Source organism: Ylistrum balloti, unplaced genomic scaffold (genome assembly GCF_031769215.1).
Source record: "Ylistrum balloti isolate Yb309-2 unplaced genomic scaffold, AGI_CSIRO_Ybal_v1 Utg369740, whole genome shotgun sequence".
Lineage (NCBI taxonomy): Eukaryota > Metazoa > Mollusca > Bivalvia > Pectinida > Pectinidae > Ylistrum > Ylistrum balloti.
The window spans coordinates 83,327-107,292 of NW_026781950.1; the positions used below are offsets into that span (position 1 = coordinate 83,327).

General features: G+C 32.7%; 2 protein-coding genes across 2 annotated transcripts; both read left to right on the forward strand.

The window, feature by feature from the left end:
* The first annotated feature begins 137 nt into the window (after window positions 1-137).
* On the forward strand, window positions 138-21,411 carry LOC132543110 (myotubularin-related protein 10-B-like). The gene is made up of 15 exons (XM_060206569.1): window positions 138-238; window positions 4,838-4,882; window positions 7,749-7,812; window positions 8,169-8,308; window positions 8,849-8,927; window positions 9,184-9,263; window positions 9,461-9,517; window positions 11,412-11,499; window positions 12,913-13,033; window positions 13,707-13,794; window positions 15,614-15,699; window positions 16,530-16,660; window positions 17,131-17,280; window positions 17,982-18,154; window positions 18,680-21,411. Exons 1-15 carry the CDS (start codon window positions 185-187, stop codon window positions 19,502-19,504), a joined length of 2,181 nt encoding a protein of 726 aa, XP_060062552.1. The 5' UTR covers window positions 138-184; the 3' UTR covers window positions 19,505-21,411.
* A 1,359-nt stretch (window positions 21,412-22,770) lies between these two features.
* On the forward strand, window positions 22,771-23,271 carry LOC132543069 (circumsporozoite protein-like). The gene has a single exon (XM_060206523.1). The coding sequence runs from the start codon at window positions 22,771-22,773 to the stop codon at window positions 23,269-23,271; it is 501 nt and encodes a 166-aa protein (XP_060062506.1).
* Window positions 23,272-23,966: the final 695 nt, after the last annotated feature.

Below are 23,966 nucleotides of genomic sequence, written 5' to 3' on the forward strand. Positions count from 1 at the left end.
AAGAGGAATTTTAATTCCTGTACTGGAAATCAACTATAAGTAACTATAAGTAATGTAGGGGAGTAAACTGCTGTAATATTTTACGAATTGTCTCCCTTGATTCATAAGGACAACAGGAAGTGAAGAATAAGAAAATGACAACTTCGGCTATGATCACTGAAGTTAGCACCTTCCTTCATTGAAGATGTCTGGCTTCATCTCCTACATCAGCAGGAATGAGGTGGAACGTGGGAAAGAGGTAACGGTTGTTTTCAGAATGGTAACGATAGATACAAAAGTTGGAGAAAGATTTACATGTTGTAGAAATATCATCGTTGACCCGCCCTCTTTTCTGCCATACTGTAGGTGTTAAAGTTAGGCTAGCTAGGTTTTATCGCGAGACCGGAAAAGACCGGATATAATCATTATTTATATCAAATGTTTTTATCTCTAAGTTGCTGTACATGTCATGCTTGGCTTAGATATCAGTTAAGTTTAAAAAATCTACATTAGTCAGTAGTCTTGAATTTTGTTTCGATACAAAATTGTTTTTTTTATTCCAAGTTGAACTAAAAGCTAGACATATTATATATGTGTAATGTTAGAAGAAATATAGATGCGATTTATACATTTGTATTTTCTCCTAAATAAAAAAAAAGAATTATGCCTAAATGGAGTTTGGTATGGGTGTAAATATACAAACAAACAAAAAAAATTTTAGAATATTCAAGTGTTATGTCACTTATAATTATGCATTTATCTTAATGTTACGTATAAGTGGTAAGTCGGTTGTGTACATATACTGAGTATTCTTGATGTACTTCGTTGACTTGTGTATAAGTATAAAAAATATGAACAAACAATAAGCTAAAGGAAAATCTGTTTTTGTTGAGTTTAAAATAATTTTTTTTTTAATTTCTTCAAGAAGAAGCACAAAACTATTGATGGCTATCACAAAGTATGAAAAGTTCAATTAAAGCTTAGCAACAACATGCCATCTCTATGTGGTACAAGAGTTGATAAGTATGATTTATAAATGACCTAAGGCAGGGGCAAGATATTACATGTGTCTGTTTTAAGATGTAGAAAAATCCCATGAATTGGCAACCAATCTTTGTTATATCATTTAATGTGGTTCTTTGATAAAACCTTCAGTCATATCAAATTAACAGATATGTTAACATTGAGTATACTTCGCTTCACCAATAATTAATTAACTTTTTGTTTTCTTTTCAATATTAACACAAGTTAAGCATACCTGCCAACTTTTCAAAATTCTCATGGGGGAAAAAAGTGTGGAATGAAATTTTTGACTCACCACAATACCTTGTGAATCGCAAACATTTGTCACAAAGGAAAAATTAATTAATGTATATTTAATCAATACATCTAGATAACTTTAAATGTACATGAAATTTAAATAATAAAATATCTGCTTTTTTGGCATGTAAGGTTCAAGTTGGAATTTATTCATTTAAATGCTCAGTATTCATTAAACTCACACAATATAACATATTAATATTGTATGATTATCTGTTTGGTTGTTAATACGGAAATGTTTTACATAAGTGTAAGTAGCTACTTCCTGTTTAACCATTATCAGGTTTCAGTGGAGAACCAAATATGCTTGAAATTTTAATCAACTTTTCAGTGAGTAAAATATGTGTTTGGTCTGATTTATTATTTATGATGCCAACTTGTTTGTAAGGACTGTTGTGGTTAAATTATCGGTATTTATTGAGGAATGCTTGTACATTGTTACATCATTTTTCAAACCATTTTCTTGTTGAATTGGTTATTTTACTGAATAGGAATTATAAACATAGTAATAACTACTTAGTTATCTGTAAAATGATCTTCACCAAACATTTGCCAGGGCCAGCCCCCCCGAGTCCTGACCAATGGTCTACTGTTGATTAGGTAGGGTAACAATCGGTCGTGTACAGTTGTGCTCCCATGACTAGCAGTCAGCTAGAGTTAGCTGTAATTGGATGATATTAATTAGATAATTGTGCAGTGTATTCACCTAGGTAGGACTTGGTTATGTGGCCAGGTGGTCAACCAATTTGACAAACAAGCAAGGTTACTTATGACCTACCTAGCAGGATCTCTGAAATCGGGATTACCTCAGTTTCGATCCATACAATCAGGAGGCAGGGATGGGGAGTGAAAATGGGAAACTCCAGACTGAATCGGGAAAGTTGGCAGGTATGGTTAAGAATTAAGGCGGTGTCAATTTCATACTATTTTTGCCAGCTGGTGAGCATTTTTAGACGAAAGCCATATATTTTTTTTCCTGATATAATTTGAGAATAGGCAAAAATTTTACTAAAGATAAGTATCGTTAAGGTATAACAGGAGTTCTGTAGGACGTATTTGTGATGGCCCTGATAATTTTCATTTACCTCCTGCAGGTATAACGTTTATTTTGACTGATCAAAACACCATCATAATTGGTCAGTATTTCTAAGTACTAAGTGATTACAGAATGCAAAGCATATTACTTCCGCATGGCCTTGAGTTAATTTTGGTGTTTCAAACTTTTTTTATTGAACCAAATAGGCTGTATACATTTTTTTGAGATCCATCAAAAACATTCAAAATGTTGATCGTTTTTGTGACATTATACAAAATTTTTCTATTGGGGAAAAAATCTCTTGATGGAAAATAATAGTATAAGGTTATGTTAAATCTCTAGGATTTACAACATATTTTGTACATTTACATGGTTGATATATACCCTTCTTGAGTATGATGTTTTTTATTAACCCTTTCGGCGCCAATTTATATCTTACAATGTACAGCTCAGCGCCAAATATTTTCCGGAAAATATCCGAAAACATCAGAAAAATTGTCGACCAAAGTCGCCTACGGCGCTGAAAGGGTTAATCTGAAAATGACAATAATCTTTTACCATTTTAATGCTTTCAGTAGGTATATAAAACAGTATAGAAACATTTCTGTTAAAAAGCAACATATATACATATATCAAATTTGGTTTGGCCTCAGAATTTTACATCAGTTTAGATAAGAGATGGAAAATATTTCCTGTTAGCAATTTACAAACTTATAAGTAAGTTGTTTTGATGTGAAGTGATCGTACAACTGAATGCAAAAATGATTTCGTGTGTATTTTGATCACGGTCTTATAGACAAAATGTAAGATTCTTGAATTCAATGCTACAAATATGATTGATAAAACAGCATTTGTACCTTGCGAAAAATAATGATATACATTATGTAGATAAACTTGCACTGACAATTAAAGAAAAAATATTTTTAATCCATATTGAAATTTTACAGAAATAAACAACTTTGAAAAAAAATGTATGTGTTGATAATAATCTTTACTGTTACCGGTGTTTAAATATTCAATTTTTTATTTATCATCAAATTGTCAACAAATTTATACACAATTGATTCCTTGTTAAAAAGACTTACATCATGCTTTAAATAGAATAATTACTATCGATAAAGCCATGGACTCAATACTTAATGTTGTATCTCTAAAGAATTTCAGTGTGTCAGAATTACCTGTATAAAAAATATATTCAAGTTTACAAAGAGAAAAAAAATCTGAACAAGTTTGAAAAAAATTGGATATATCTATACCTACATTTGTATTTGTGTTGGTGAGAATAAGTTACCTACGTACCAGTTTTACTGTTTATGAAAAATTCCATATTGTCATCAGTTTCTGGAACTGTGTAATGTATACCTCCAATTTGAGAACTTAAAAATATATTGATAGACTTATCAAAATTAATTTCCTGGAATTAAAATAAAAATGATATTAAAATAGGATGAACATTACAAAACATAAGAATTACCTCCATTTATCTGACATAACCTGTTGAAAAATTAACAAATGATCCATTATGACGGTGTGTAATTCGTCAATAATTCAAACAAATTCATTCATTTTTAATGACCTATACAAACATTGGAAACAACAAAGAACATTTATCGCATAGATTTATAGTCAAATGTTTTAATTAGACAGTTCTGGTTTCCAGATTCCTGTGTCCTAGCTGTGTTTAGTCAGTCTGGTCTTTTTCCCACCATGTAAAAAATATCAAAGACAAATTATATGAGTTTGATTTAAATAAATACATACAACTTGATCACTGACAAATGTCTGTTTGCATTCTATTTGTAGTTAGTTCAGCTTTTTCTGGTGTGTGACTGTTATTCGCTTGCATTGGGCTCATCCTGAAAATAGTTCTCAACAAGGATATCACTGTGTGAAATTGCAGTAGTGTATTTTATTGATCATAAGATCTTGAAAATTAGAAAGCTCCTACATATAACCATCTAATGCTTTCCGTTTAAGATCCCCATTGATTATAAGACAATGTAGAGTCCCTACAAGACCATTCCACAATAATCCTACACCAAATTTTTGTAAGCTTCCCACTGGACCCTCAGCTAGTCTCTTGATAAATTCAAATCACCGATCGCAGGTGCCCCCTAGTACCAGAAACACCCCACTTATGATACCAACCAGGGACTCTTTCAGAGCCCCCTCCATCTCCTAACCTCCACCCCAAGTGTTAGTCTGTACACCTACCATCACAACCTGTACACATGGCTTGATTCATATTCCGATTAAACAGCAAGATTCTTTTGAATATGCGATTATATACGTTACTATGATTCCAGACTAGACCCAGTGAACCATTTTCGGTCTTACGAAGGACTAGCTATAGCCTCCGAGACGTGGGATTATCTCAGGTACAACATATATAGATTTGTCTATTACACTGCTTTACAATTAATCATATGACTGTCTTTCCTATTTCACTCCCTGCTTTCCGATGTGCTTTCGTCCTGACTCACTGTTTCCACGACAACAAAGACCTTCAAGTCTTATTTAATTGATGAAGAGGAAGAAGAAAATGATGTAAGTGATCACAGATACAATCAATAGTTATTTATTCAATTACTAATTAGTTTATTGTGTTGTGATCTAATTAAAGAATTGATACAACTTTATATAACAGTACTGAAACCTTACAAAGTTTTGCAATATCTTTATTTTATTTATTTATTAATTTTTTTATAAATTTATTCAATTTACACTGTACACTGCTCTTTGTCAGATGAACTTGATATGTAGCAGAGTAAAAATATTATATAAGAAGACTAGGTTACAAGTGATTTGAAGAAAATTTGAACAAAATTGAAATTGACAATAGGATATGAAATTTGATTGGTCTGATTAACAGATAATGCATTTTCAGTCCCTCATTCCTGATTATCGTAAATATTTTTTGTTAGGACTTTTTTTGTATTAATTATTGACTTTGCTTGATTTTCAAAGGCAGATAAAAAAAATTGTGTTTAATATCAACCAGTACAAAAAATATGATAATGATATCAAGATAAACATAAACAAAAATAAAATAAAAACAAAACAAAAAAGTTTTTTTTGATAGTTCACATGTAATGCATTAGGAAGTTTTGGCCTGATATTAATTATGATAAAGAACTGAAGAATTTTTCACAGGCACCCTCTGCAGAATATATAGATATATAAAGACTTGCTTGAGTGTTATTCTAGCTGGACAGAGCTTTGTTGATTATCATTTAATCGCACATTCCCATCTTTGCTAGTTTGCTAGTTGCCATAGTTACCTTGTCAAGCGATAAGCTGAGGAGATCAAAGTATTACATCTGATTCAAAGTCTTATGATGAGGAAGTAGAATCTGCTGTTCATTCTACAGAATGTAGTTTATATGGATGGGCTTATTGCAGGACATGGGCTTATTGTAGGATCAATAAATATCATGAGGTATATATTTGTAGATTCTAAATCAAGCAATAACTGGATATTATAAAGTTGTCTTACTCTTGTAAGTTGGTTGTGATTTATTTCATTTTGAAAGATGTGATAAGAACAAGCTCCCACTCACCACAAATGCCCAAGGGAAGCTCTTTAATGGCAAAACATGCATATATAGAGACTGACAAGGTTACCTCCCTTCCCATACATATTGCCCTTAAAAATTGATTGGTCACAATTACTGACTCTTTATATAGCCTTTCATTGAAAGTAAATGCCAGTGAATTACATGTTACAGGTTAGTATAAGCTGGTCTCTTTTAAGGATATTTGTAACATATTATAACTGTGCACATAGAGTTCATATCACAGTCAAAGTTCATTATATTGACCAATGAAAATGTTCTAGAGCTGTTAATTAATTTGTGGTATTAAGTTACTTAAAGATGATCCTTACTGCATTCACAAGTTTATATGTTATGTATTATGATCCAAATTAGACCTAGAATAGAAATCAGTATTTAATATAAATAGGAAGTTTTTACTGTCTGGCATATTTTTCCTTAGGTTCCGCAGGGTGGGGGACCGCTGGAAACATTTTCATTTCATTTGTTTGCAAATTTAGTTAATTGATTTGGAGATATACAAAATGTATGCAATGTCAGGCTCCTAACTTAAAAAAATAGTTTGAAAAAAAACCCTGTATAATAGAAATGTAAAATTTTAATAATGTGATATTTTATATGAAAAGAAATTGTGTTTTATGATGATAAGTTGCTTCTGCATATTCTATAAACATCCTGTCATTTTCAGTATGTTAAAACAAAGTAATGCAAACTTCCATATTCGACCTAATAAACACAATGTGCTTACAAAAACACACGAGCGGTGCGCTTAATAAAGCCATCTACAGGGAAAAGTTTCCGTTTGAAACCTGAATGGAAAAAACTATTAAGAAAAGGTTAATTAACATACCTTTATGTAGAGTTATTATAGACTGAATCTCGTATTGGCTGATCTAGATCAGTCAGACAAAGACCTTTGTTATTGGTTTGAATTAGCACGTCCATCCACTTTCCCTGAATAAAGGTAGCCATACACTTACATAGGAATATAGGGGCTGGTTCGATTCATAGGATAAAGACGGTATTCTCAATTTTACCAGATAAATATAGGTATATATATATATCATGTAAATAGAAATGTCATTTTCTTGTCCTGCATAAATAAACCTTTAACAATATGTTGTGCCTTAGACCAATACTAACACTTAACATTTTTTACATATGATATTTCATATTCAAATTTTATATTGTGTAAATCGTTTGAGTATTTCGTTTACGGTATGATGAAAATCAAGGTCCATAAATATTTCACATGAAATAGAAACTACCTTAAATTCCTTTGTTAGCAAATATTGATAATTGATTTTGCAAATAATGGTTTCAAATGATAAAGTTTTCTGTACAATTCCTGGGGATATTTTTTGCCCAAATATCTATTGTCTTCATTATGACGTCATGATAGTTATAATTTGTAAGTTTGGGATGGTTTTTAATAGCATTTCATATCGTCTCAAAAAGTTGTACATGTATGTACTGATATGTATGTTGTACTGTTCAAGTAACATGGCAATCATGAGCTTAGGAGATTGATTAAAACTTTTTAAAAAAGTCATTGCAGAAAAAAATTTCTAGTGTGAAATGTTTTCATTAGAAATATTCCAGAATACTTGAAAGATTCAGAATAAGAAGAATGTAATCAGAATATGAATTAGATTTTTACCTGCAAATTGTAATTATATTACCTAAATCTAGAGATAGATTAATAATTTTGAGACTTAAAAGAAGTGTGTTGCTGTTACATAAATAGCAGGTTATATTATGATATGATCAATTGAAAATCACCATGAACGAAGATTTGCGAAAAAAAACATTTTTGTAGCCTGTAATTATTTAATTTTACCTTTGTTGAATTTGTACAGGATGAACTTAACAAACGTGCCTCAGCATTTTTCCAAACAGATCTTGCTCCACACATGTTACCAGGTATACATTGCAAACGTTGACATGATCTAGATGTCATTACTTTTCAAGTTCGATGCAATTTAAACAAATGGACTTTTTTAAAAGCAAATTTTGATGGTCAGTTCATTCAAAAAAAGTCTGAATGTTTACAATATTATGGTTAAAGAAAAAGATTTAGTTTAGCTTTCACAGATGGAAATTATGTGTCCTAAAATCTAAATTTCAAGAATATTGCTGTTGCAGATATACCACCTCGTTAGTAAAAGTGAAAAACTAATACCTTTGAGAATAAAAAAACAAAACATCAGCATTTTTAAAAGATTTGAACTACAGCCTAATAGGAAATAAACTTGATAACATCTATATTTGCTTGGCAGGCGAACGCTTGGTTACAGAGGCAGATAGTGTGTTGAGTTTCACGCCCTTTACAGAGAAGAAAAAGGGCATTTCAGGAAAACTGTTTGTTACTAACTTCAAGGTCTGCTTCCTGACTGCTGATCGATCGTCATATGAAGGGGTAGGTGACAACATCTCAAATCTTACTTGTGCTGATCAGACTGACTTTTATCACAAATCTTTAATTGAAAAAAATTGAAATTTGTTTTGGTTCATTAGTATTTGAATTGTACAGTGTATTCACAAATGAGATGTAAATTTTAAATAACTAATATCTATTAAGATATATTTTTTGTATGTTAAATGAGATTTTAAATGATCTATCTGTTAGAGGTGGTAACTTATTGATAATTAATTTGAATGAAATTTAGTTAAAAAGACATTTTCATAAAATGCTTCCCAGCTTTGTCAGGTTTTGCAAGTAATTCACCTGTAGTGGCACCCAAACCATTCTTTTAGGGAAAGATAGACTTTCTTCCCAAGATGTTCATTCAGGCAGAAAATCACTGTAGTAGAACAGGTTTTGTATTTATGCTGTTATCAAGCTATAAAATGATTGTTATGTGAAGAAGATGATCTTAAAACAAGTGTTTGTTGACTATCGTATTTTTAAAAAAAAATCTACCACATTGTTTCCTTCATTTTTATTTCTGATCCTCAGCCTTCAGCAAAAAGACAGCGAAACAAACTAATTAGAGACACAGACATTCCACTTACTTGCATTGATGCTATTTATCAGGGTAAGTCAAAAGAGCAATTTTATCATCAAGTTATCATATTTCTAGAATAATTCAATGATTTAAACAAAATCAATATAAATATGTCTTTGTGTCTTTTCTATAACCTTCTCAAATATAAATATTGTTGAATCAATTGTTTAAATATAGATATATAATAATTTGTTTTATATAGACAGGCATTGCTCAAATGATTAGATTAGACAGGAGTGACTTTGTTACATATTCTTCTGCTATAAACTTTGTTTTGATATTTTAGTTGTGTCAGGGAAAAGGAGAAAGTTGACACCAGGAACGACGGTTTCCAATATTACAAAATATTTAGAACTTCATTGTAAGGTTTGTAAGGCACTTCTGACAGTCTTATTTCTGATTCTCTGGAACGTTTTATTTAATACAATTTTATACACATTTAATTGAAATTTTTGGTGTAAATATATTGATATTCAGAATACTGCACCTTAAACTATCAAAAGAAAATCTCTCATTATTTTTGTTAATGCATAATGAAGACCTAAGTTTTGTTTGTTTTTCAGGACTTTAGAGTACATACTTTTGGATTTAAATTTTCACCGAAAGACCAGAACAAGAAGGTGGGTTCTTAATTCATATTCAAGCTGACTATTTAAAAAATTAAATGTTTGATTATCTCTGACCTTTGGTGACCTCTCTGTTAGAATGATAACACAGAAAACATAAGAATGAAAACAAAAATATTTTGGTAGTGAATTTGTTTAGTTCCTATCAAAAACACTCCATTATGATAATCACATTATTTTAGAATATCACTTAGATGAAGAACTGAAAGTATTTGTTGGTCTTTTAACTTGACATGGAAATAGTGAAACTTCTAGTAGATGTCTTCAGAATAAATTAGGAAATCTTATATCAGTAAGTAGGATTTAGCTTCAGAAAACTATCAAATTTGAATATGCACAGTGCTTTCTTGTAAGACTTCACCATGAATTTTGCGTGGAGGTGTAATGGGAAATAACTAATGGGTATACTCTTGTAAGCAAACAAACGTCTTCTCCTTAATAGAAATATCCTGTGGAGATTTGTGTCTTATTTAAATCTCAAATCACTGCATTCACTTTACTTACAGTTCTAGCAGGGTTAATATATTGCTATTGGTTGAAATATAGAGGATTTATTGCGAGAAAGCAAAATTTTAATAAGTTGGAGCAGTTTAGCATGTAAGGGTTGGCAGGATGTAATGGAATAGCCAAACCTGTCTATAAAGGTCACTCAAGGGAGCAGAGAAAAATTACTTTTAAAGGGCAGGTGACCTTTACATAAAAGGTACAATTAATATGAATTGTTTTATGTTTGGACCCAAAACCATTGGCCTTTATAGACAGGTTTGATGACATTTTCAGTTTAAGCTATACCTTGTTACACTTATATAATAACAGAAATAAATTTAAAGAGTTTTGTAGTATTTTTCTGTAACTATTATTAAAACCATATCTGTTTGTTTGCTGGGTTTATCGTCCTGTGAACAACCAGGGTCATATTGAGGGCAGAGTCTCCTTGTAGTAGTTAGAGGCTACCTCACTGAACAGTGTATGGGAGGCCCGTCACATGTCACCCACAACAACTAATGTAAAACATATTGCCAAAGGACACAACTACAGCAGCGCAAAATCCATGTTCTCATCTTCTAGATAAAGACAAACTGCCCTGGGTAGTGCTGAGGCACATAGTGTAATACCCAGTTCTGTCCATCCTTTCTCACGTTCTGAAGCAATGTCATGTCTTGAGAACTTCTGGTTTATATTTACCCCATAGTATCATTGCATTAAATTCTATACCTTAAAAACTTTATCATAACTTTTTGCTGCCACATAATGGACCTCCCTTATGTTATTCAATGAAGGAGCCACCAGCTACTAGGAGACACCTGTCACAAAATGGTCCTGCACCAAGGGCAATTAACCCTGAAAACAAACATCTACTCCTTATCATATTATGTTAGCTGAGCATTAGTAAGGGTTTGAATGGTCAAAGGTCACATTTGACATTTATTTTTGCAAATTCATAAAACAATTATGGTATACTTAAGCTTATATGCATTGGAGTTTGTGCATACATGTCTGACAGACATTTTCGTGTTTTCAAATAGCTGTGATTAATCTGTTTCCTCTATCTACAACACTAAAGTTTTGGCATTTTGATGCAGGTCAGAATGTCTAAATTCTATGACATGAGCTGACTATGGTTCCAACAACCGGACGTTTTTAATCGTCATAATTGTCTTTGATAAAAGACTGTCTGTAGTCCCTGTATTGAAGACAACACCTGCCTTAATTATCACCTACTTATTCAGGTGTATTTGGTCAATGTCCAAGTTTGTCATTCTACAGAGGTTTCCTTGTACAAAATGTACTGTCAAACCTGTATAAAGAGAACTGTTTTGGATTAAGTCCAAAAATATTTCATATCACATATTGATTCTTAACGGAGGTAAAAAATTTTATTTTTCAGTTAATGAATGCCATTGTTCATCATGCTTATCCATCCAAATCCAACCTGCTGTTTGCATTTGACTATGGCAAGAGTTTACCAAAGCAAGGTAGGAACCATTTAAAACCATGGACAAAATATTATGGAAATTCAATGCACTATTTAAATACAAATTAGAACACTTAAAACTAGGAGGTAAGGGGGGGGGAGGCAAGTTGTATTAATGTACATTTTTTGAATAAGGAATTGAAATCATTTGAATTGATCTTTACTAGGATTTGTTTATAATGAGGTTGAGAAGATAGCATTTTGTGAATTTTTTAAGGTCTTGTTATATTAAGACCCATAAGGAGAATGGAAAACAATGTAAACACATAATCAAACAATCAATATTGTAATAATATAGGTTAAACATACTTGTCACTATGAATATAAATATGAAATTCATCATTCAATACAAATTTGACATACTGATCTTTAGTACAAAGGGACAAAAAAGACTTTACTTTTAAAAAATTTACTTCTTGAAAAAAAAGAACATTTTATTTATTTTTTGAAATTTTCTGAACATTTGTTCGAGTTGGTTATAGAAGTTCTTAAAACACAACCAGAGGATTAGAGTGTGAACATTTCGATGACCACATGATCACCTTCATCAGACAAATGACCAGGGTAAAGTGTACTAACACAGACATATGTAGTGTACAAGATGGTAAGGAATTGACTAACTATTTCAACTGTACTATAATCTTAAGCTCACAAAGGTTGAAAGTAGTGTGATGAGATGGTAAACAGATTAATTAAATGAAAGGACAGGTAGTGATCCTTATATCAGATGAATGTCAGAAACCATTCAGAGGATTTACCTTGGTCATGGCATAGCAACAGTCATAAAACCTAAGAAGGCTCTCCGAAATCTCCTAGTCCATCCTTAGGATAAAACATTCAATGTGTATACAAGTCAGATGCAAGAAGTGCGACACATCTGTTATCGGAGATACAAGCATGAGATTCAGGGTCCAAAAATTTTGAAATAGCTGGCAAAGAAAACAACCTTTTAGGGTAGTTGAAGGAGGTCATCTGGATATGTGGCAGTGGGCCAATACTGAACAAGGATGAGTGGGGGCATAGGATCTCGCACGTCTATGATCAAGTGTTAAACAAAATGTAGCTGAATCAACTACAGTACATTGTTACCATCTTCTGTACTTTCTTTCTAAATTATCTGTTTGCTATCTTGTCACACTATTTTCATTCTTAGTGTACACAGGATTATAGTTCAATGGAAAAAGTTGGTCTATTGCTTACACTACATGAGAGTCAGTGCTAGTACAGTCCACATTGGTCATTTGTCAGATTTAGGTGACTGTGTAATCATGGAAACGTCTTACCCGAATCTTCTACTGGTTGTCTTATTAGAACTTCTATTCTGAGGAAATTTTAAAGCATGGCATGAAAGAAAATTGATTACTGTTAAAGGTTTTGCGTAAATAGACATTAGATATTGTTACATATCTTGCAGGTTATATGTGTGATACTCCGCTCTATGAAGATGCCTCTGATTGGGAGATGGAACTTAACATGTGTAAATGTACTAAGTGGAGAGTGTCTGAAGTGAACCAGAACTTTGAAATGTCTATGAGGTTTGTATGTATGGAAATTGGACAAGAACAAGTGAATTATTCTAAAACAGGTGCTAAATAAGAACACATTTTTTGGCACTTCCTTATTATTTCAATTTATTTATTTGTTAATGTTTTTTGCTTTAGATTTTGTTATTAATATTAACAGAAAAATCTCTTTCTACTTACAAACATACAGTGAGATAACAATCAATGATGTAACATATTGTGTTAGAAGAATTAATGTGACTATCTTATAAAAATGAAAAACATTTATTGATAATGAAATTGCAGTGGTACATTACTTGTATGATATACTGTCCAGAGTGACACCTTGAATATTTTAACATTTTGTGTTTTCTGACTCACAAAGATTCTTGTATTCTGCCAACTTTCGTATGATGAACACGTCCCTTTAAAACTGTGTAGTCTTTGTGTAGGGACACCCTGGCTAATATGATCTCTGAGAACTTCCCTATTAAACTATGTACCTACTGACATCCTGTGTAATCAGATTCCTAAAGATTTCCCATTTAAACAGTCTCTGTATTCTGCCACTCTGTCTAATCTGACCAATATATTTTGGTGTGTATGTTGTCTGATTATATAGGTTAATATGATCAGTATACCGGGTGTCCTACACAGTGTACAATTTTACTGAAGCATTAATTGATGTGATTTTATTGTGTCACAGTTTGCCAAAGCTCATTGTGGTTCCTGGTGCATTGTTTAACTCTGATCTGATGAAGGCGGCTGGTCACTATGTCCAGGGACGTATCCCTGTGAGTATTGTACTAGATATCAGTTGGCAAACACTTCTCCTAGTTAATGTATAATTCCAAGTTGACATACAATTCTAAGTTGACATACAATTCCAAGTTGACATACAATTCCATTTTGACATACAATTCTAAGTTGACATACAATTCTAAGTTGACATACACTTTCAAGTTGACGTACTCTTTCAAGTTGACGTACTCTTTCAAGTTGACATACAATTCCAAGTTGACATACAATTCCAAGTTGACATACAATTCTAAGTTGACATACAATCCCAAGTTGACATACACTTTCAAGTTGACGTACTCTTTCAAGTTGACGTACTCTTTCAAGTTGACATACAATTCCAAGTTGACATACAATTCCATGTTGACTTACAATTCCAAGTTGACATACAATTCCATGTTGACTTACAATTCCATGTTGACTTACAATTCCAAGTTGACATACAATTCCATGTTGACTTACAATTCCAAGTTGACATACAATTCCATGTTGACTTACAATTCCATGTTGACTTACAATTCCAAGTTGACATACAATTCCATGTTGACTTACAATTCCAAGTTGACATACAATTCCATGTTGACTTACAATTCCAAGTTGACATACAATTCCATGTTGACTTACAATTCCAAGTTGACATACAATTCCATGTTGACTTACAATTCCAAGTTGACATACAATTCCATGTTGACTTACAATTCCATGTTGACTTACAATTCCAAGTTGACATACAATTCCATGTTGACTTACAATTCCAAGTTGACATACAATTCCATGTTGACTTACAATTCCAAGTTGACTTACAATTCCATGTCGACATACAATGTACAATTCCAAGTTGGCATACTGTAGATTTATAGATTGTTATTGAAGAGGTATATAAATGAACCCTGTTAAGTGTGGCTCTGTACCACTGAGCCATGTGAAATGTATCCTGATAGAAGTACCCTCTACAAGGTATAACTGCCATTTGTGTTATTTAATTTAACATAAAATCTGAAATTTTGGTCAACTATCAATATTATAGTTACTGTTGTAGTTGACTCTTTGTAATGCTCTTTATCATGATTATAGGCATGGAGATATGACGTCATGAATGAAGGATTCTTGTGTGACGTCATCATTTCACACTTTGGACTTGAATTTTGCATATTTTGTTATGCATTTATGAACAAAAGCCTATTTGAAATATTGTCCTTATGTCAATCTTTGTCCAGCTTTTGAAATTTTCTTTCACAGAATTATGATAAACATTGAAATTTTGTATTTAGCTAATAATATCTGAATATTTAAAGTTATTGTGTTGCTATGGTATGAGAAAGACTGAAACAATAGACTGTTTCATGATGGTACGGTTTACAGGCTGACAGACTGAATGTTTTCATTACTCTTGTATCTTTGATGGAATGGATAACAATGAAATTGTATTTTAATGAATAAAAATGGCAAATGTAAGGGTCAATTTTCTGTTTTGTTTAGGTTATCAAGGGGTAACTACAATTGATCTAAGATAAATTTTTGTTTATCTCTTTACTGGAATTCATTTATAGTTACCACATAAACAAAATGAAAAAATTAATCCAAAAAAAATTTCATTATAATATATGTATATTTTGACCATGAATGAATTACAATTTTCCCTCGTGTACAAAGTTAATGTAATTAGTATAATTATTGTTAATGTAATTATGCAATTATGTGGTAAAATTGATCAAAGATTCAAATTTTATTTATATTATACAGAACATGGTGCAATGTGCTAAAACATATTTCAGTATTCTTTAGTACAAGATTCTATAATTTTCCGTTCCATAGTGTTGGTGCTATACACATAAAAATGGAGCAAGTCTTGTGAGGTCAGCTGATCTGATTCCAGACGCGGACACAAACTTTGAAGAATTGTAAGTACTTCATACAGTCATAAATAACTTCACATTATCTAATAAATATGCTTTCATACAGTTCCTGCAGGTCACATAGAAATGATTTTAGCTTACATGTATACAATTCATTCAGAATATGGCAGTCTTGGTAATGTTTATACTGATTTATTTGGATAAGTTTTAGGCCATCCTTAATATTTTCTGTTTGGTTGGGGTTATATTGTTGAATTAGTAGGTCAAAGTTCAACAAATTATATCTCATTTTAAGCCTTACTATCAGACTGATTCTGGTAGCTTTCTCAAAGTGTTGTTTTTCCCTTTGAATAAAAAAAAAGTAAAAAATTTTCCACTTGTGTTCATCAATCAGCATCATTGTATGGTGGTTAAGCTACAGTGTTAACATTCAAAGTGAGGCAGAATTTAATGGAATTTCTGGGTCATGCCTGTTGTCAATGATATCAATTTCACGGAAATTTTACTGGAAGATCTGCATATGTAATGAGGTGTAGTTATTATTACTGTAAATCACTTAGATTACTAAAATACTTTATTTCACAAAACAACCTCTTCAGACAAATTCGTGAATACCTGATTTTACAGTTATCTGGTGAAGACATTATGTTTTGCGTATGATGAGCTATTAGGTATACATTGTATATCGGTAATCGAACCAGCAATGTGATGTTGATTTATGTCTCTATTGAATATAGTTTATGTCTATGTAGATCAAATTTCCTTATTACATGTACCAGGGTAATCTTTATTAACGATGATCACAGAAAAATGAAATATTTAAATTTTGAATAATATTTTCTGAAGTTATTCAGACTTATTGTTATTGACTGCAGGATGCTAAGTGCAGTCCAGATGGCTGACCAACATCTCGGAAAACCTGTTGTATTTGACCTCCAGGAACAGTGTCCATCAATCAAGGATGTCCAGCAGAGTTTTGAAAAGTTCAAAGAGTTGTGCCTGATTGGTAAACTTTTATTGAAACTTTGAATTAACAAAAAACTTGTTAGATAATCCTAAGTTCATAAAAACTCAAGGTGATGATATTTTCTGAATCAAATTCTGTTGCAGTGGAAAATGAAAGATTTCAATGTTTCACTAATGCAGAGAACGGGAAATATATATCTTTTGTAATTAAGGACTTGTATTCTTTAATAAAGAAAATAGTATATGCATATGCTGTGATTTTCTTTATAATTGAAGTTTTATGTTTTTTCTTTTGTTCAAAACTTCAAAAATTATATTAAGCTCTATAATTACTTTTGATACCAAGCTTGTTTGAGACTCAAGATCTGACAGAGTTTGAATTTATTTTGTGGTTGCAGAAAAAGGATTTTCTTGTGCAGTTGAAAAATAATTTAGATAAAAATTCTCTTATTTGAGACTAACTTTAGTTTCAAAGATCTGATTGTGTTGAAATTTATTCGGTGTCTACAGAAACAAAAAAGGATTTCTTAGTGCAAGACTCGAGCTGGATGTCCAGACTGGACGACACAGAGTGGTTACATCAGATACGATATTGTCTGCAGTGTGCCAGAGAAGTTGCAGACACTCTACATAACAAAAAACGCACTGTCTTTATCAAAGGTGAGTGTATTAGAAGTGATTGAATTCATGACATGTGACCACAAACGATGACATGTGACCACAAATGATGACATGTGACCACAAACGATGACATGTGACCACAAACGATTACATGTGACCACAAACAATTACATGTGACCACAAATGATGACATGTGACCACAAACGATGACATGTGACCACAAACGATGACATGTGACCACAAACGATGACATGTGACCACGAATGATGACATGTGACCACAAACGATGACATGTGACAACAAACAACAGTTTGAACCATTACTGTAAATCATATAGCTACCTTCTATACAATATTGTTCTGTCGCAAGTTCAATTTTCTTTGGTCATCGCAATTTTATTGGAGGTGAGGGGAGATATATTTTATCAGCGATGTCCATTCTGATCTGTTTCATCAGAATACTTTCGAGATCGTTGCCATATTTTGTCCCGTTCCAAATAAATGTCATATCTTACCAGAGATTCGGTTTACATTCTACACCAGAGTAGATTTTGATTTGTATTGAAGCAGAGATTTTATGCCTAAACAATATTTACAGTTATCTCCAGTTATTCACTTTCAATTTCTGTAGTAGTTTTGGAAAAAAATTATAAATTTCAATTAATTCTTCGGCTAAATGTTTGGGCTTATTCTCTAGTAGTTTCGAAAAAAGTCATAAGTTGATGTGAAATTTATTTACAGAAACTGATGGCCGTCACTTCACTTGTTTAATATCCAGTCTGACACAAGTGATGCTGAATCCCAAATGTCGCACCCAGGTTGGTCTGCAGGCGCTCATACAACGTGAATGGGTGGCTATGGGCTATCCTTTCCAGCGAAATGGAGGCCTTATTATTAAGGACGGGGGTGAGGAGGTAAATATTCAATGTCTTTGTAAAATCAATGAAACTGCTTCCATTTATTGTTGATTGCTAATTGTAGTTTAAAAAATGACTTCTGTTCTGTGTTTTTATTTTTTTTCTTATTTTGTTGATTTTACTGACTTCAGATTGAGCTGTCTCGTGAAAATTAATTTGCTCAAAACTTTTTACAATAAATACCTTTCCAGTAAGCTGTGTGGTTTCTCATGGAAATTATTCAGATCATTGATTTATCACAAATATTATATGATAATTAGTGTTTCTAAAACATTTACCATTAATAGAATTTCTTCATTTTAGAAATTCTTTCATGGGCTATGTTTTATAAAATATGAATTATGAATTATCATAGTTATTGATTATGAGATGTTAATTATTAGCTATTAATTATTAAATATTAGTTATTATAAATCTAAAAATAAATTTGTTCTTTTGAGTTTAAAACAACTGAATTATTAATTTGTTTTTCGTTGTGAATGTTTTTCAGCTTATTGATCTATACTGATTTATCTCCCTTAGGTACAACTCTTCCTGTTGTTTCTCGATTGTGTTTGGCAGATTTTACAGCAGTTTCCATCTGCTTTCTCTATATCTGAGACATACTTGACGTCAGTGTGGGACTGTGCTAGTTGTGGTTTGTTTGAGACTTTTTTGTTTGATTCCATACACCAGCAAACACGTTTCACGAGTGAAGGTCGCAGTTTGCGACGGTTTCGTCTCCCACCAGTTTGGGACTGGTCACGACAGTTCAGCACTAGTGACCAAACTATATTTAATAACCCTTTATACCTCATGAAGTGCAATGTAAACTTGAAAAAGGCAATCAAAGAGTCAAAACGTAAAGTTTTGTCTAATTGTCAGAAGATGGACAGGAATGAGCTGTATGCATACAAGTTGAACAACATGTACTCTGATGACGCTGAGGACAAGGATATGAATGTCATTCTGCCTGAGTACGCTGCTCCTGTGATAAAACTGTGGACACAATGCTACATAAGGTGGCAAGCTCCGGCACAAATCATTGGGGGAGGTAACCCATCCCAGTACCTCCAGCAGTGCCTCATAGTGGAGGAAATCATACACCTTCAACACCAGATCGAACTTCTACAAATGAATTCCAAAAGACGCACTGTTATGGCACGGCGACCTCAAAGCGACTTGATTTTCAGTGTTGGTATGGACATGCCAACGTCAACAGAGTTTCTCACAAATATGGTCCTGTCGTCTTCGTTCCCATTTTCGCCTGGTCCGTCCAAAGAAGATCAGCAACTCATGTTAACACCCATCAGTGCGTATCTAGTTAATAGTGCCATTGATTATGATTACAGAAATTCTGAGGACTGATGAAATTTGATCTTGGTTCAACATGCAACGCATCATCAACAAAGATCTTAAAATTCAGAGATGGATAGGTTATCTAGTAACCATTGTGTGATACTAAAGGCTTCCTTCTTAAATACCTCTATATATGGTTTTATGCAACAAACTGAGACAAAGTCTCATGGTGACCTATTCTAATATTCTTCATCCGGTGTCGTGCATGGTGCATTGTGCGTCGTGCATTGTGTGTCGTGCGTCCATAAACAATTTAATACTTTTGACTTCTTCTCAAAAAACCCCTGATCCAATTTCAATGAAATTTTGCAGAAACTTTCCTTTGCCTAAGATGAACCCCCCGGTGCTGAGGGATGGGGCTAAAAGGGGTCATATTGACTCATACTTCAAAAATCTTCTTCTCAAGACCAAGATATGGTATAATCAAATACTCTTCATGAACGGAAGCATCTTAAGGTGCTTTCCCAAAATTGTGAATTTCATGGCCCCAGGGTCTCACATATCCCCGTGGGATGGGGTAAAGTTTACTTAAGTTTATAAAGGAAAACTGGATTTTTGAGCATAATTTGTTTAATTTTTTTTTTGAAAAATTTCAAACTTGGTTAGAATTATGAGTGAAGGATGATGGCTTGATGGTATGCCCATTTTGATCCTGACTGACCCCCAGGGGCTGATGGGTGGGGCCAAAATGGGTCCTATGGACTTAAATTTCAAAAATCTTCTTCTCAAGACCCAGGTATAGTAGAATCAATACTCTTCATGAATGGAAGCATCTTAAGGTGCTTTAGTCACCAGAATGAGTCTCACATTTCTTCCTGGGGAGGAATATTTTTTTTAGACTTCACTCTAATTTTCATAGATTGTGTTTTTGAGCATATGGTTGGTTATTTCCCACTGGAAATAACTTTATAAGAATGATCAGTATAGGATGACAGTTTTGATGGTATGCATGTATTGCCACTGACTGTATTCAGTGTTACAATTTCTGTTTCATGACACTTGATAACTATCCTTTATCCTTTATATTAAATATTGCTTATCTCAGGTGACCATCAAGGCCGCTTGGCCTCTTGTAATCATTACATCTCCATAATAATAAATTTTAATTTCGTTACCAACAGATGATTCTCTCTGGTAGATGTGATACTGGAGGCAATCAATCGTCGATATAAATTGTCTTTTTTATGTATCTGAGGAAGAAATGATGCAAATGATGCAATATCATTACAGCACTAATAAGTGATAAATCCTTTAGTTATATTTGTATTTTAAATAAGTAAAGTATGCAATTAGGCTTTATTAAAGAACAGGGTTCAATTTAACCCTTGACCTCAGAGTCAAATCACCATTTGCTCCAAATGAGAAGAGTCAATGTTAGAATCATATAGGTATGACTTTTAAAAGTCAGGAATCAGGACTGAAATTTTGAGTTAAATATGTAGCTTCAAGGGTTGAATTAAAACTCTGATTTTCATTTTTTTTTTTTTTTTTTTTGAAGTTTATGTAATATTAAAAGAACATATGCAGGCATATAATTAGATCTTTATTGAAGTCCCTAACAAATATACACCAAATACAAATATGTTGGAATTGTGAGCTATTTTGGTCGCTGTAAAATTTTGATCGCTGATGCATCATACCATTGTGTCCTTCTTCTGGTATATATATATCTCTGAAATATCAGTTAAGTTGTAATGGTACATTTCATGTAAACATCAGCCGCAAACAATTTCTTTTGACCAAAGTTATAGAAATGTAAATGTACCAATGCTGGCTTACAATTATTTTGTTAGATTGTGTAAAAAAGGGAAGAGTTTTATTGTCACACTATAAAAATGCTTTTTTTCCCCCAAAAAAAGCAAAATTATATTTTCTTTTTTAAAATGTCCAAAATCATACCAAACCCATTGTTTATGATTGAATAAAAAAGATATTCATTTTAATTTCACTGAAAACATGTCTTTTAGTATTATAAATGGTGCTTATGTTAGATCATTTTTGTTGTGTTTGATATGTTTTTAAATATGTTGAATTATTTTTCACCAATCCTTTTAACAAAGATATTATTAAAAAGTTATCCCTGTAAGTTTCAAGTTAAAATTTGTAAATGTATTTGAAGAGCTGTTTAGAATGAATCACTGTACGCTGCTTGGAACTAAAAGTATATCATGAAGCACAATTATTTGATTGAAGTGACGTTTTTCGTAAAAAAGTTATTTTAAATGCTTTTATATATATGTACATATGTAAATAGTGTAAACCTCAAACAATACTTGAATAAAAGTAGATATGAAATTACTGAGAAGATTAGCCAGCAAGATCACCCAGACATTGTGGGTCACACATGAATTCATTCCTTATAAGGTTACAATAAATTCAGGTATTTTATCAACTTAATTCCAAAAATATATATATATATATATTCTTTGGCATAGAAAATGTTATTTATTCTATTGTAGAATTTGTTTTTATTGAATATATTAGTAAATCATATCTGTCTCAGATTTGTATGTTTTAAAGATATTGACTGCTTGTAGTACAACATGATATTATCCAATTAAATTATGATTCTACCTAATTTCTGGATAAATATAAATTAGTTACAGAAATTATATGAGATTCATATTGTAAGAAAATAGTCCATTGATTTGTTTCAAGATCAGTCTGTTTATTTTAACACTTCCACAGATTTCATTTTCAGAATTTCGTTTACCTGGTATTAGACCCGTGTCTACTCCCACCCATGTTAGTTCAGGTGAATTAACAACACATACTGTTTCATTGTCCCATAGGTAGACAGTCTTCCTACTTCAGTCAGAAATGACACCCCTGGACTTATCAGATAAATAAGGTTGAGGAGATAATAATTTATCATTTTGCTGAAATAAGCTTCAAAACCAATAAATAAGACTCCTGTCACAGTAAAATCTGCTGTTCTCCAACAATTAGCAGGTAATGAAATATTAAGATGTTTACTTGACATGAAGCCAAGGTCTTGTAATAATCCCACCCACTATACTGTAATCAGGTTAACTTTGAAAGTTTAAGAATTATGACTTATTGTCCTCAGTATTGCTTGAATCATATTGAAAATGTTTGTCATCCAAAGGAAGGGTTTTTCATAAATCATGTTTGTAGCTTAAGTATTTCAAATCTGTCAACAAAGCAGAGATATCTGTGATTATATCTACATGTATTATACGTGATGTTAATAGATGTGTCATTTATGATGCTTTTAATGACAACAGTGTATGGATGTTCACTCTGCAGAAACTATGCAATTGTGTTGTGGTCAACCTAGTGGTCAGCCTAGTGGTCAGCCTAATGGTCAACCTAGTAGTCAGCTTAGTGGTCAGCCTAGTGATCTACCTAGTGGTCAGCTTAGTGGTCAGTCTAGTGGTCAGCCTAATGGTCAGCCTAGTTTTTCACCGAGTGGTCAGCTTAGTGGTCAGTCTAGTGGTCAGCCAAATGGTCATCCTAGTGGTCAACTTAGTGGTCAGTCTAGTAGTCAGCCTTATGGTCAGCCTAGTTGTCCACCTAGTGGTCAAACTAATGGTCAGCCAAGTTGTCCACCTAGTGGTCAGCCTAGTTGTCCACCTAGTGGTCGGCCTAGTAGTCAACCTATTGGTCAGTCTAGTGGTCAAACTAATGGTCAGTCTAGTGGTCAGCCTAGTTGTCCACCTAGTGGTCAGCCTATTGGTCAACCTAGTGGTCAGCCTAGTTGTCCACCTAGTGGTCAGCCTAGTAGTCAACCTAATGGTCAGTCTAGTGGTTAGCCTAATGGTTAGCCTAGTAGTCAACCTAGTGATCAGCTTAGTGGTCAACTTGTTGTAAATTTAGTGGTCAACCTACTGGTCAATCTAGTATATTTGATATTTCATGAAGTTCTCTTTTGATCTCTTTGAAGTGTTTTTCTTTCAAAATGACATCTATGGTGATTAGTATGACTCATGGTTGAAAAATCTACTGCTGGAGTGGTCAGTGTGGGCAAGGCTAAGTTTGACCTTTGTAATTGTCAAACCTTCGCTTGGAAATTTCCAAGTGATTAACCAATCTTCAGTTAGTCAAGTCTTGGTGTGGCAGAGTGACCCATGTAGTGGTCAAGCTAACACATGAAGTAAAGCTGTCACTTAGAATGACCTGAGATTTTTCTACTATGGTCATTTCCACCTTCATTGTCATTTTATAGCCATTCCAACATCTGTACTTAAATATTATTTTGATTACCTCCCTTTAACCAATAAACTGACAGCTGTTTGATAGCTAATTATAACCAACATTTAACAAAGAATTGTAGTTAAATGGAACTATACCTCGCTTTGCTTGTTGTTTCTCACGAAGGCAGCTTGAAAAAATATGGACTCTTGACCCACTCGGTCAAAACATCATCAGCTTAACAGAGAGTTTAAAAAATATTCTTGTAAAAACTAAGTAGTTTGGAGTCTGCAATATCAGCTTTCTTACTGGACAA